Source organism: Varanus komodoensis, unplaced genomic scaffold (genome assembly GCF_004798865.1).
Source record: "Varanus komodoensis strain SLA01 unplaced genomic scaffold, ASM479886v1 scaffold1, whole genome shotgun sequence".
Taxonomy (NCBI): Eukaryota; Metazoa; Chordata; class Lepidosauria; order Squamata; family Varanidae; genus Varanus; species Varanus komodoensis.
In genome coordinates this window covers 122,470,782-122,485,983 of record NW_025335268.1, presented here as the reverse complement: position 1 = coordinate 122,485,983, position 15,202 = coordinate 122,470,782, and the positions used below count along the sequence as shown (strand labels likewise).

General features: G+C 46.1%; 1 protein-coding gene across 3 annotated transcripts; it reads left to right on the top strand.

The window, feature by feature from the left end:
• The first annotated feature begins 375 nt into the window (after positions 1-375).
• Positions 376-15,197, top strand: SMPD2 (sphingomyelin phosphodiesterase 2). Of its 3 annotated transcripts, XR_006416031.1 has the most exons (12): positions 376-532; positions 4,974-5,143; positions 7,900-7,996; positions 8,320-8,396; positions 10,188-10,281; positions 10,391-10,480; positions 11,457-11,539; positions 12,442-12,574; positions 13,135-13,239; positions 13,879-14,035; positions 14,121-14,333; positions 14,508-14,638. XR_006416031.1 is itself a non-coding variant. In XM_044443598.1 (11 exons), exons 2-11 carry the CDS (start codon positions 5,049-5,051, stop codon positions 14,849-14,851), a joined length of 1,275 nt encoding a protein of 424 aa, XP_044299533.1. In that variant the 5' UTR covers positions 376-532; positions 4,974-5,048; the 3' UTR covers positions 14,852-15,197. The 3 variants fall into 3 exon arrangements, 1 of the variants encoding a protein (XP_044299533.1); XR_006416030.1 differs by having other exon boundaries at positions 13,879-14,333; XM_044443598.1 differs by lacking the exon at positions 14,121-14,333 and having other exon boundaries at positions 14,508-15,197.
• Positions 15,198-15,202: the final 5 nt, after the last annotated feature.

Sequence of the window (15,202 nt, the reverse complement as noted above, 5' to 3'; positions counted from 1 at the left end):
TACTCTTACAGTTCACATATTCACACCTCCCTCCCACCGCTCCCATCAAGCGCATCTAGATCAGCCAACTTCGTGTATCACGTAAGCGGACCGTGTTCCAGAAAGGCCAAAATAAATGCGTTGGTCTTTACGGTGCTACAAAATTCTTAGCTCCCAAAACAGAACTATCACTTAAAACAACAGCAGGAAAGGAAAGGTAGGGAAGGTGTCACTGCCTGTCGCAAAGCCCTCCGGTACTTGTAGTTTATTTTTCATGATCTCCTCCCCTTTCCGAGCGTGGACGTTGCGCTTCCCCCACGCCCCCGGCTTGGTGAGTCTAGAGCGCCACCGCCTGGAACTTGTAGTTCTACGGAAGAAAGGAGAAGGGCTGAGACTCGGGCTGTTGCGACAGCGAAGGCCTGCAGCCCCCGCGATGCAACCGCGCGCTCCTTGACTCTGAACTCCCGTTGCCGGCGCGGCGATCTGGGCGCAAACCTTGAAACAAAGAGAGCGAGCATCGGGCCGCCCCGTGCGCTGCACCGTCTCCTGCCAGGTATGCGGGACCTCTTCGGAGTGCATTTTATGGGATAATCGCCTCGGAAAATTGTGTGCTTCTTTGTTCCTGCCATGTTGAGTAATAGTTTGCCTTAGAATCGCCCTGCACGACCCGGCGCGCTGCTTCCGCGCCTCTTCCTGCAAGCAGGGAGAGGCGATTTGAAAAGAGTGGATCGATAGATACTTGCTAAAGTGGAGTGCTTGGCGTGCCGCAGCGTCTTTTCGGATCGACTGGGATCGAAGCCCGGAAGACAAGTTTAATTATGGTCCCTCCCCATGGGACATAATCCTGGACCCATGTTAGATGATTGATCTCTTGAAATCTCTGTGATGAAAAGCAGCGTGCGGGGAAAGAAAATATTAAGGGGAATTGATTTGGAGCAGTCTTATTTTATAGGATGATTTACTGTAACTTCCGCTTTCCCTCACCTATTCTAATCTTTTTTTACTACGGTTTAGTGGCTTTAGGATTTTTTTCCCCCCGAAAGAAAAGATAGGTTAGAGTGCTGAGCTAGGACCCTGGAGACCAGGGTGGTAGCCCTCCACTCAGCCATGAAGCTCCCTGGGTGTCTTCGGGCCAGTCAGCAACTCTCAGCCCAACCTACTTCACAGGGTTGTTGTGAGGATAATAGGAAGAGGAGGAGGATCATATTAAAGCAATATGGGCTCCTTGCAAAAGAATAAAAGGTAGAATATCAGTGTAATAAATGATAAATGTACATTTCTAAGCTGTTAAAACTGGTTGAGGGAGGAGGCTGTAAAGAGTGAGATCAGAAGGAAATGAAATGCAAAGTGATTGTTACATTATTAACTGTGACTATTCACTAAACAATGTTGGATGATCACAGAGCAATTTTTACATTGGTGAACAGACTGTCACTTATAGTATGATTTAAAACCAAACCAAACCAAACAAACATGCCCACTCCTGTTCTTGTTCAAGTATCATGAGATCAAGTTCGACCTCAATTGTTTCACATTGCCTTGAAATTCCTTTGCTCCAGAATGGCCAGTTTAATTGACACTGCAAGAACCTTGTAGGAGCCATCCTGGATCAGGACAATGGTTCATCTAGTCCAGCTTTCCATTCACGCAGTGCCAGACCACCTGCCCACAGGATCCCTCAAGCAGGATAAGTACAAGAGTTCTACCTATCCAAGCTCCTCAGCAACTGGCGTACCCAGGTATACTGCCTCTGATAATGGAGATAGCTCATAGCCAGCAAAGACAGTAGCCATTGGAAGCCTTCTCCTCCATGAGTTTGTGCAGTCCCCTTTTAAAGCCATCCAAATTGGTGTCCATCATTTCTTCCTGTGGCAATGAATTCCACAATTTAAATATGTGCTGTGTGAAGATATACTTCCTTTGATCTGTTTTGACTCTCCCATCAGTCAGCTTCATGGGAAGACCCTAGGATCTAGTATTATAAGGGGAAAAATTATTATTACGTTGCATTTGTTTCCTGCCTTTTTTCCTCTTGTGAAGAAACCAAGATGGCTCGCATAGCCCTCCTCCATTTTATCCTCACAACAACAATAAGGTTAGGCTGAGAGTGAGCAACTGACCCAAGATCACTCCGTGAGCTTCATGGCAGAGTGGAGTTTAGAACCCAGGTATTGCACAGCTCCAGTCTAGCACTGACCGCCACATCCCTGTGGTGACCTCAGGTTCTAGTACTGTGGGAAAGGAAGAAAACCATCTCCCTATCTCCACTTTCTGCATACCATGCATAATTCTAAACTCCTCTATCATGCTTGCCTTTTTCTAAGCTAAACAATCCCAGATGTTTTAAGGATTCCTCACAGAGGAGTTGCTCCAACCTCTTGACTGCTTTAGCTGCCCTTCTTTGAACATTTTCCAATTCAACAGTGTCCTTTTCCAGGTATAGTGACCACTGTACAAGTACAGTCACACCAAATATTTAAGGGTTGTATGATCTTCACAGTTTTATTTTCATTTCCTTTCCCAATTATGCCCAATTTAGTTTTTTCACAGTAGCTGTGTGCTGGGTTGACATTTTTATCAAGCTGTCCACCACTACCCCAAGAGCCCTTTCTTGATCAGGCACTGCTAGCTCAGATCCCATAAGGATATACTTGGAGCTGAGATCTTTTTGCTCTGATCTGCAACATGTGTCCTTGGAGGCTGAAGGGTTCTGCTCCTGTTTTTTAAATATTGCCACTTCTGATGTTAAGTTTGTGTCCATATGTCCTTTTGTATAGGGACTGGTCTGCTTGAGTGTTGCATGTAAGTTAAACAGCAGTGCTTGGGGATGTGTTTATAATCTGCTCAAAGGAACTATAACTTTTGATATAAGAGCATTTAACTTGGTGTGCGGAACTGTGTTCTCTAGTTAAGTTACTCATTTCTTAAGGGGGTGTCGAGGAAGCACAGGTTGTCCTACGTCAGAACTGGTTCTTAGCACAGAAACTTCTAATTTGAAACATTTGCCACTCAAACTGGGCTGGTGTGCATACAGACTATGTATACACACTTCTGAGAAAAGAGGATTCGGTGGCTGGTCAGCTCACTATCTAGCAATGAAAGCAATGCTTGTCCAGAAACTGGAAAGGGGTATTTTGAAGGTTCAGGTTTGCGTGGGATTTTCAGAGGAAGAAGTCAGGTCACAGCAAATGAATTAGGTGCAGGTCTACTATCAGCTCAGCCTCTGTTTTTGGTAAGCCGGAAATGAACACTTATTGATTTCTCAATATTTAGCTGCCATTTTCTTCTGAGCCTGTGTTGTTTTAAAGTTCATACAGTGTCTGCTTCCTTGGATTACTAAGGATACCTGGTAGGGAAATTTTCAGAAAATAGTTAGAAATAGAGGATGGGAGGGAATTGTTTGAGGAGCAGACTTGAAAGTACTAGGAACTGAGTGGTGGAAAGGGAACCGTTTAAAGAACAGGAAGCAGAATGGAATAAATGGTCAGTTCTCACCATGGAGGAATATAAACAATCAGCTACCGTAAGAATCTGTATTGGGATTAGTACATCCTAACCTGTCTCTAAATGTTCTGAAGTTACACATGGCCATTGAAGTGCCACATTTGGTGGCAGTACCATGACGGAGGTGTAAAAAATTATGCATGGTGTGGAGAAAGTGGATAGGGAGATATTTTTCTCTCCATCTCTCACAGCACCAGAAACCAGGACTATCCAACCAAGCTGAATGGTGGGGATTTCAGGATAGATAAAAGGAAGCAATTCCCCACATAGTGCAGTGTCAGACTATGGAATGTGCTGTCACAAGTTTTATTGGCAGCTGCCACCTTGGAAGTCTTTAAAAAGAGGACAGGTCAATTTGTTGAAGGAGTGCATTCCCACCAGGATGCCCGGAGCTCTCTGAACTAAGAAGATTAAGGACATCCACTGTGTGAGGCTTGTCTCCCATTCTGCAAAGCTTGTCCTGCCCTACAAAGCACTTAGGAGGAGGTGGGAAGGGGGCTGAGGTGCTGCCAGGATGCCTCATATTGGTACTGCACCAATTTCTTCCCCTCCCTACCCTCAGCACCCCCTGAGCCCCTTCTCCAAGGTTGCATTTGCTTTGCTTTAGGGCTATCAATCGTTACTCATTGGGGGCCTCTGTATTACCTGCCAGGTCAGAGCCAGTATGTGCTTCTCGGGCACATTGCTGTGGAACATGGGCAGGAGGACCCCGTTCCCCTAATAACCTGCCCTTGCAGGCTTCCCACACTCATCTCTTTGGCTACAATATGAACAGTTACACTTTAGAGTTTGGAGAGCAGTCAACCTGCCTTACAGGTCACTCCTGCTGAATACTTGAGTAGTTCATGCTAAGGGACTTCTGATCTCTGTCCAGTAAAATAACCAAGGACAGTGAAAACTATTCATGGTTGTGAAATACTGCGTGATTTGGGATGGCTTTGTGCAAAGTGCCCTAGAACCTACCTGGGAACAACATGAACCGTGTTGAAAGAAAAAGTCTCTGGTTGGAGCCATTTTAAATGGCCTTTTAAAAACAGTGAAGGTCAGATGTGTGATGCTTACAACAACAGAGGCATGAGCCACGAGCATTTTTGTCTTTCAGGGGTGTAGCTGACTTTATGCTCATTCCTGATGGATGATGCTAAGGTGCTCAGTGGCGGCAGCGGCAGCAGCTTTATTACTCCTGTGGTATTGAAAAATGCAAAAGATGTGCCTTGCTTGACCTGAGAATGTCCCTTTAATGCTACATAACCCCACTAAGCTGAAGGTCTTAGCTTTGCACCTCTCTGCCTGCCGACGCTTCCATATGCTGCTGCTGGAGAGATTTAGCTGCGAGAGGCATCTCATGTCCTTATCGGAACACGCATGTCTTGCTGGATTGGTGCCACCAGCTGCCCCACCCGCTTTATTCTTCCTTGATTACACCACTGCCAGGGTGACGGGTCCCAGTGAATATTGTGCAGTCATAATCTAGCTTTCTCCTGGCACAGGGAGAGGCAGCATCCGACACTTCCTTCATTGTGGAAAGCTAGGCTGAGAACCTGATGATGTTTTGAGTCCAGCGGATGCCTGTCTGGACCCTCTGCTCTTCTGGCTTATCCTCTCAAGTAATGGAGAAGGATCCTGGGCTGCAGCTGCGAATCTTTGACCTCAATTGCTGGTGAGTTGCTTTTGCTTTTGGTTGGGGTTAGTGTGAAGGGAGACTTTGCACTGATCTGACTGAGGGCATGGGGAACACCAGTCTTGGGGAAGGCATGGGGAAGGCCTGTCTTCCCTGTTCAAAGAGTTTTGGTCATGTTTTCTTGCTGAAACTTCTGTGTCTTGCTCAGAAGGCTCAAGCATTTCCTTCCTGTGCCAGTTTTCCCCTTTGCAGGGCGAAATTATTAAGATGTTTGTAGCTCAGCAGGGCTTGTGCACCTGCTATTTCTCAGTATTTGGGGTTTCTAATACTGCTCTTTATGCTACATAGAGAGTGCTGTGAATTTCTCCCTTGGTCCTGTTCTGGTTTGGACCAAAGTGAGGCCTGTGCATTTTTGCACAAACCATAGGATGGGAGCGGGGAGTGTTGCTCAATATTATGCCCCAGTAGTTTACAGGCAAAGGTATTTTCAGATTCAACGTTCCTGATCTTTTGGGGGAGGCAGTATTAACAACCAACCATTGCATGTGTCACAGTTTCTGAAGGAATTGCACTGGCTGCCAGTAAACTACAGAGCCACATTAAATGACACTGTATGTGGCTTAGGACTGCCTGATAAAGGCCGCCTTTTTTAATGGCTCTGCCTGGGTATTAAGGTTAAATGGGGATACCCCTTTGACAATGCCAGGTCTCCCTGGAGTGTGATACTTGTGAATCTTAGAGAGGGCATTCTCAGGAGGCATCCCGGCCATGGAGCTCCCTTCTCCTCGTATGTGCCTAGCACTGAGTCCTGCAAGAATCAGTGCTGACTCCAGACCTGTTTGTTCAGCCAGGGGTTTTGACTGCTTTTCTTTGCTGCATATGTCAAATCTTACTCACCTGTCTGCTATTCTTCGCCCCCGTTTGTTTTGTTTTTGGTCCATGCTATCTTTTTATTGTGCTTTCCAATTTGTACCCTCCTTAGGGGTTATTTTATAATGAATTACAAATATCACAAATAAGAAATAGTACCAGGGATCATTTTGGGGTGCTGTCTAGATCAGTCTTCCTCAACCAGATGCCCTCCAGATGTGTTGGGCTATAGTTCCACCTTCTAGGAGCTGTAGTGCAAGGCATCCGGAGGACACCAGCTTGAGGACGGCTGCTGTAGGATGTACCTGTAAATCTTGTCTGCACAGCATGATCAGCTCTTGGGTCTTTCTGGGTTCTCCTGAGCTCTGCATTTTATATTTAGATTGAGTGCTGCAAACTGTCTCCCTGGCCCTTCAACACTTTAGCAGCATACCTTGCGTATGCTGACATTGTTGTCTTATATCGCAGTGACAAGTTAGTTTGTTGGGGAGGAGAACGTTGCAAATGGAGGTGGCAAGAGGCAGGAGTTTGCTCTGTAGACTTTGCTCTGTACAGTATGCTCTGTAGACGCATACTGTGTGAACACTTGTGACCTCCGATTCCTGTCTGCTGTACACAAAGCAATAAATGTGATTCAAGCTGTAGTTGGACTAAAGTCGAAACAGAAGTTCGGGCATTTTTTCCTTCCATGGGATGAGCCCAGCTTCCCCTAGCCCTCTCTCTGCAGATGCTATGCACTTGCTTCCAGTTCAGGTGCTGAATTCGACCTGGTAGAGATATGCAGCAGAATGAGGTGGTAGAGTAAACCCGGCCAAATCATGGCTGTAAGGCTAGGGACGCCCTCTTTGTATTATTACTCTCCCATTTACTAACCCTGTTACAAACATGAAACCTAGAACATAAAGGTTTCTATTCCAGCCAATACCCTTCTGATTGCAGAGCATTTTTCTAATGTAGGAGGGAATTTATGCAGTGTATTTTACCATGCTGAGGCTCTTCCATCTTATTGCCAGTTTATTCTGCATGTGTAGATTAGGCCTTAGACTTCTGATTTGTTGCTCCACTCCGTGCATCAGTCTGTCCTCTATTTTCTTTTTTTAAAGTATTGCTTGTATAGCTATGTCTTAAAAACTTAATTTGGTTCTTTCTTTTATTATTAGAGGGTTAGGGAAGAATTAATCATTGTTTGTAAAGTGGGAGTGGAATTGCTATGGGGTAGAGGAGGCTTCTTGGCTAGCCAGTACTATGGTATATAACAAACCAGTTAGACCTGCAGTCCCTTGAAGCTTGGCAAGAGCTGGTGATACATCTGACCAGAAGCTGTGGGTGCATTTCCACAGCAAACCTGTTCCCATTTTTAGGTAAGCCTGTAAGGCAAAAACAAAGCCCAAAAGTAAGAGTAACGAAATACAAGTTTGTGTGCTCTCTGCTTTCTCCATCTAATAAGTGTCTTCCTCTTTTTGGTTTTGGCTGCCAAAATTCACTCCCAGCCCACTCCCCCCCCCCCCCGCAAACCCATCCTCTGTGAAACAGGCCAAATAACTTTAACTTTGTAAGTCACACATTTAATAGCTTTGCTCAGCCTTATTGTTGTCTAACAGAGGTAAACTTAGATTCCATGTTAAATGTGCCCATGTATCCAGCACCATGCAAGTAGCAGCTAGTGGGAAGTGTGGACACTCTTCACGATCAGGATTGCAGAGCATGGAGTAGATTAATGCTTCCTCCCCTGTTGTGGTCCAAACTGAAATTGCTCCTGTGAAGGTACTGTCCGTAAGTGCTGGAACGCTCCTCTTGGTGACAAGTTTGGTCCTCAGCTTGATGCTCCTTTCTTTCCTGCCTTCAGAAAATGAATTGCCATAAGCAGCGATCCTGTATGGAAGGTGCAGTTTCACTGACTCCCTTTCCCTTTCCACCCCTTCCAGGGCCATTCGCTACCTGAGTAAATTACGGCAGAAGCGCATTGAACTGATTGGTGATGTCCTCAGCAAGGAGGGATTTGACCTGGCCCTCTTACAGGAGGTGAGGATTTCAGTATGCCAGGCTTAAAACTGAGAGTTCATCTTGCAGCTCAGACACTGCCATATCACATGGCCATGGGCACATCACTGGCCTCTACTCATTGCAGAGCAGTGCAACAGTGGTCTGCCTTCTAGGGCTGTTGTGAAGTTGTAAAACACTGTGCGCATGTGTTATACATACACTGTTAGAAGCATGGTTAGCAAGGGAGATATTCTGGAGTGATTCAGTGAAGCTCAGTATGGGAGCCTTGGTCCTTGGATCAGTTTGCCCTTTCCATTCCTTGGTTTGTGAAGATTGTGATAATACTTTCCCTGTTTTTCCAGGTATGGAGTGAGAAAGATTATGGGGAGCTGAAAAATAAACTGTCTGCCTGCTACCCTTCATCCCACTATTTTAAAAGGTACGAAGGAAATTAGGTAGCCCCTCAGCCATAATTTGTGTTTTTTTCTTGAGAACTGGTAAATAGCCAGGTAAGTTGGAGTAAAGGTCACCTTGGCCATAGGTGGTGCTACATGTTGGTCAGAAGGTAAACTTCTGTTAGTTGCACTCAAATTCTGCCACTTCTACTTGGGCAGAAACCTTACCCCGCTGGTAATTGTCCTTTGTTCTCCAACTGATTTGTTCCCTCAGTAGGTAAAAATAGAATCATAGAATAGTAGAGTTGGAAGGGGTCAAAAGGGCATCGGGTCCAACCCCCTGCTATTTGCCTACCAGGTGTGCCAGGGTGACTGAGCCTGCAAATATGCTTTTTGGGGACAGGCTCCCTGGTCTTGTGAGTGGGGCAAAGGAGCTTGGAGGTCCAGCTAGCAATTGAGGGCGTAGGTACTCCTTGTGAGCAGTTATTCCCTTGCCTCAGGCCAGGAGAAGACCACCGGATTTTCACTTCCACTCCGAGCCCTATAACCTCTAGTTACTTTCACTAACTAGATCCGCACTGTAATACAGCAGATAAGAGGTGGCAAGGTTTTGGTAACCCTTCCGAGAGGACTGGTGCAGCACAAGGTGGCCCTAACATCAAGCAGGCCCTGGTATATGGAGCAGAGGAGTGATCCTTGTGGCCTGCAGAGCATATCCCACAATTCAGCAGCACACAGTGGGTCACAACACTGCAGCTGAGGATGCATGGGTTCAGGATACATCAGTGCATATAGCTGATGTACAGCCAGCCCACAGATGTTCATCTGTGAAGACAATGGTTTGGGGCATACGAAATTTCAAGAACATTTTGAGGTTAGGAACTAGTGAGCACAAAGAAGGGGAACTCAGTGCCTTCCAGATGTTTTGGAATACAGTTCCCATAAAACCCAGGCAACATGGCTGATGGTCAGGGATTATGGGAGCTGTACTCTAAAACATCTGGACAGCACCAAGTTGCCATCCCCTTATTAACAGCTGTTAGAATTCTCTATTTCTGTGCCTCTCGTGTTTGTAAGATGCATCTGGAGAGCCAGTGTGGTGTAGTGGTTACGAGCATGGGACTGGGACGATTTGTGTTCTAGTCCCCACTCAGCCATGGAGCCAACTGGGTGACTTTGGACCAGTCACAGACTCTCAGCCCAGCCTACCTCACAGGGTTGTTGTTGTGGGGATAAGATGGAGGAGGAGAATGATGTAAGCTGCCTTGAGCCCTTTGTAGGAAAAAGCCAGGAGATGGATGGATGGGTGGATGGATGGATAGATAGATGGATATTAATTAATTAATTGGTGGATCACAGATGGGTACCAAGCTTTGATGGCCTCCTGCCATAATTTCATAAACCAGTCCTCCCCAGTTGAATGTTTTGGACTACATTTTTGATAATCTGCCATGCCGATTGGGGCAGCTGGGAGTTGTAGCTACCGTAGTCCAAAACACCTGGAGGCCACCATATTGTGGAATAAATTCTTCCTAAGCTTGCATTTTGGTGGACACCTGCTTTTTGACCTCAGTTTGAAGTTGTATAGGGAAGGGATAAGGCATTCCACTCTTGAATCTCCAGTGTCATTGTGATGCCTACTTTCCCTTCTTAAAGCTAGGATTAATACTTGAAGATCTTGACTGCTAGACCTTTCCTGTAGGTACACGCCAGACAGCTCAGCTGTGGACTTCCAAGGGTGGATGAGAGTGGACTGGTGGCATAGCAAGGGTGACACGGGGAGTGGACACAACACTCTGTGATGACTGTGGCTGGTGTCTGTGTCTGTTTCATAGTGGGATGATTGGCAGCGGGCTCTGCGTCTTCTCCAGACACCAAATCCTGGACACGTTCCTGTACCAATACTCTGTGAACGGCTACCCTTACATGGTGAGTGGGTGACGCCTTGCTTAGGGGAGGGAGCAAAGAAGAGCCCCGCTTTTGTCATGATAGTTTCCTCCGTGCCTTGTGCAGACTCTCCTCCTTCTCCCCCTCCCAGTTCCAGCATGGAGATTGGTTTACTGGCAAATCAGTGGGGCTCGTGGTGCTAAAGATCCATGGCATTATTTTCAATGTCTACGTGACTCATGTGAGTATGTTCATTTATTTGTTGGGGGTTTTGTTTGTTAAAAATTGGGTGAGTGACTTCTTCAACACTGCTGGCCCTCTGCAAAAAATGTGCAAAGGTAGCTTGTAGTGTAGGGAGTCTTAGATGTCAGGAGTGTGGCATGGGGAATGCAAGGCAGCACTTCCCACTGTTGCAGCTGCAGTGCAAATCCAGTGATTACAGAAAGCCTTTTCCTATCGGACCACATTAGCTCTTGTGCAAGTGGTGGCACCATTTTTACAGCTGATTCACTAGCCGAGGGTGCCCATGAGAGCCCAAACATTTTTGGTTCTTTTATTTGCATTATTAGTAGCCGCTGTTTGTTATCCTCCTCACTAGTCTGATGTTAGCCACCTAGAGATGCCATGGGTGAAATCGATTTATCTAGCTATAAATGTGCTAGATAGATAGATAGATAGATAGATAGATAGATAGATAGGCAGGAAGGCAGGAAGGCAGGAAGGCAGGAAGGCCAGGATGAGAAGGTAAGGAATGCTTAAAATAAACTGTAGTTCCAAGTATGGACATAACAAATAGCTGTTAATAGAAAGCAAAGACTTCTGATCTCTTGCAGTCGTGTTGGTGGAATGAAGTGAAGAGAGGGCACAAGGGAAAGGTTTATGCCAGTAATGGCAAACCACAGTTGAGTGTTGCACCCAATCAGAGCGCTGCCTTAGCTGACAATCTTGATCTACAATTGTGTAGATCATCTACCAAAGAAGTCTTTTATTGTTTCTATCACTTTATCTCAAGATACTCAGGGGAAAGCTACTCAAGAGGTCTTGGCTCATTTGAACCTGAATAGGCTCCTTTGATTGACCTGAATTGGTACCCAAAAAGTGAAGTGTTTTTAACTTTTTTAAAAAACAACCGTAGAGTGCACAGAGGTAGCTGCCTCATAGTTTCAAGCTCATTATACACATGTGAATTTCATGTGTGTCTTTTCTTTCCTCCCCAGCTCCATGCGGAATACTGTAGGGAGAAGGATATTTACCTGCCCCATCGAGTAGTTCAGGCCTGGGAGCTTTGCCAGTTTATACAGTAAGTAACAGTGGAAGTCTCCAAGCCCTGATTTTGATCAGGTTTCTGTTGCAGTGGATACTTTCTGGAATCCAGTGATATGTGCATTCCTTTTGTTCCAGAGGTAGATCATTCATCCATTGCATTTCTATACTGCCCAATAACTGAAGCTCCCTGGTCCGTTTACAGAGATTAAAACCTTAAATATATAAGGTTTATATATATACACTGAGAGCCAGTGTGGTGTAGTGGTTAAGAGCATGGGACTGGGACTCAGACGATCTGGGTTCTAGTCCCCGCTCAGCCATGGAGCCAACTGGGTGACTTTGGGCCAGTCACAGACTCTCAGCCCAACCTACTTCACAGGGTTGTTGTTGCGGGGATAAGATGGAGGAGGAGAATGATGTAAGCTGCCTTGAGCCCTTTGTAGGAAAAAGGCAGGACATAAATCAGAAAATATATAGATAGATAGATAGATAGATAGATAGATAGATAGATAGATAGATAGATAGATATAGATAGATAGATAGAATGTATATGTAAGTATATGGTTTTTATAAACAGAGAGATCTAAAGCTAGTTTAAGTAATCAGCAATGAGGACAATTCAAGTCCTGATTAAGACTCATCATATGCTAGCAAATACCCAAGGGAAGGAGGCTTTTCAAGGAGATCTTTACATAATTGGGGGACCACCACTGGGAAGGTCCTTCCTCTAGTGCCACCTTCTGAGCCAGTGGTAAAGAGTTCTGGCATGAAAGAAGCTTATTACAGCTCAGATCATCCCAGGCCTTCCAGTGGCAGAGGGGAAAGGACGCTTTTGATGAATTGCAGTCTCTCTTAGCAGGAAAAAAATGCACCCTGGCAGTGATGTGGTCTGTCTGTTCCCTCCCATTATGTGACACCAACACTGTTTGCTCGCAGGCACACGTCAAAAGGCGCCGATGTGGTACTGCTTGGTGGGGATCTGAACATGCACCCAGAAGATGTTGGCATTCGGCTCTTGCGAAGTTGGGCTGGCCTCCAGGACTCCTTCATTGCCGCCGAGAGGGTTGAGGTAAGTCCCTGATGCCATCTTCAGAGATGGTTAGGAAAGGACGGGTGTTGTTTTTCTCCATGCTGATGTTTTTCATTCCTTCAGTAGTATCAGTTGGCAAGTTAGTTAGTTGATTTTTATTTAATCCTGCTGCTCTGCTGAAAAGGACTTCCAGAGCAGTTTACATATAATCATTTATCATAATAGTCTTTGCTTGTGGCAATAGCTTATGATCTACAAAGACATGACGCACAAGGAAAAGGAATGGGGAGGGAAGAGGAAGATGGGGGAATTAATTCTTTTGGCAGGGCTGGTGTTCCCTCTCATTTCTCTCAGCTCATCTTGCTGGAGGTTTCTGAATACCTCCACAAAGGAGGTCACCTTGGGATCTAGAAACATCTTCTCCTTCCCTTGACTCAGCCAAGAGCTTGGCAACCTTAATAGGGCTTGCAGGGTGATCTTCACACTGCTGGCTCTCTTGAGCTTCCTCGACGCTCCAGTGCCCTGAGGCCCCAGCCAGGCTGCAGGTACTCTGAATCTTTTGTCAGGATGGTGAATTCAGACTGTGGTCTTCCTTTCAGGGCTGCGAGGAGGGCTGCACTCTGGTGCCGGCCAACTGCTTCACGAGCAAGAAAGAACTGCGGTGTTATCCCAAAGGCATTCGTATTGACTACATCCTTTATAAGGTATTTGTAGTTTGAGGCACAGAAAACAGAGACTGGCCTGTCGTGTACAGAGTTCTGGAAAGCGTTATTGGCTGATTTATTTTATTTAACGTATTTGCAAATACTATGCCGTATCTTGGCAGATTCTGGACTGCCCAACAGTAAAAAACTAAAAAAAAAAAATAGGCCAAAGCAGCTGAGAATGGCTTTCCAATCTGAATTAGACTTGAGCCACTTTGCTTCCCTCAATGTTCTCAGCTTAAATTAGAGAGGTGGAATGGTGTTCTATTGCTGAGGACAGTAAAGATGGCCGATGATTAAATCACTGGGAAAAGAGGAAGGAGCTGAGTTTGCTTCAGAAAGCAAGATTGAAAAATATCTTCATAGGCATTAAAATTCTGCCACAAAACTGATGGCCAGAAAACTATGGACATGATGCAATGAATGTTAAATGGGAAGAGTTGAGATTGAGGAGTAATTTAATAAAAGAACGAGACATGGGAACCAGTTGCTCCTCCCTGCCTCCTCTCTTGTAGTTCACAACCTAACCCTTGCATTTCTGAGAGTACTTCGCTGCATTCACACATGCACATGCCTACACACACTCACCCGCAGCACTAAGGAACGTCTGATCATTCTGCACAACCTCCCTACTTGCAGGGTATGTCTCAGTATGAAATAAAATGTAAGAGTCACGAGACGACCATGGGAACTTCTCCAAACAAGGACCTTCCTTACTCCGACCATGAAGTTGTCATGGCCACGCTCTCTGTGGATAAAAGACCATCTGCCAAGGATCTGAACCACCCCAGAGTTGGTGAGTGCCCAAGTTCCACTGATCTGAAACAAGAGGAATGGTGCAGGTATCCAGCAACTGTGTGTGTGTGCCTTTTATTTTCTAGCTCTTTCACGTGCCTCCCCCAAGAGCTCCTGCTCCCAGTCAAAGCCAAGACCTTTGGATCAAGCAGGCTGCCTCGAGGGAGCAGGGTTGAATGCGAGGCCCAAAATACCAGCATCGTTTTAACTTAAAACCGTTATCGCCAGCCTTCTAGAATGGGGGAAAATCTACACATGATCTGAGCTCACTGGGTAGTGATCAGCAGTTGGGGGAAAAGGTGTGTGGCAAGGGAAAGAGGTGGGGCTTTGGGGCAATTTCGGAAGGCCACATTTGCCCCAGGGCATACCGTTCCATGCCCCTGCCACAGCCCCCGAACCGTAAGCAACATCCCAGTTGTCATCGCTGCCCATTTAAGGTCGGGCTCCATCATCGTGCTCTTTTTCTGTTTTAGAGCCAGCACTGGTGGACATCTTGAACGAGGCCCGGATGGAGGTGCGGGTGGGGCTGCACTCCGCGCAACTCCGGCAGCATTCCTGCACGCGCATGGCCCTCCTGGCTTGGCTCCTGCTGCTGCTCCAAGGAGCCATGGGCCTGAGCTCCCTCTGTGGGGGGGCCCTGCAGCCGCCCTTCCCCAGGCTCTCCTTCTCTCTGCTTGGGCTGCTGGCAGTGGTGGTGCTGCTCATCTCGGCCATGTTCTACCTGTTCCACACCATCGAAGTGAGGGTGCTGCAGAGGACAGAGGAGCAAATGCGGGTGGGGCTGCAGACGCTGCAGGACAAGCTCAGCGCCCAGTGAAGCTTTGGTACAGCTGCCAGAACTCAGACAGGGACAGAAAAACTTTTGCTGAGAGTGAGAGCAGCGGCTCCTCTTTGCTGCTAGGTTCTAAGGATGAATAGTTTTATGTGTAATCACACTCTGATACTTTGATACTGTAAAGCTGGGATTTAGAATTTTTTAAATCTGGATTTTAGAGCAACTTAGCTTTCCATTGATGGTTCTGCTAAAAAAAAATTGTAGCATAAAGACAGTTGCACAGGAGGGAATTTCGAGACTAGTGGAATTTACATGTCACCCACTTCTGTATGTTTGGAAACCAGCTTTAAAAAAAACCCAATAAAACCGTTACACTGCTCTAATGGTATAAAA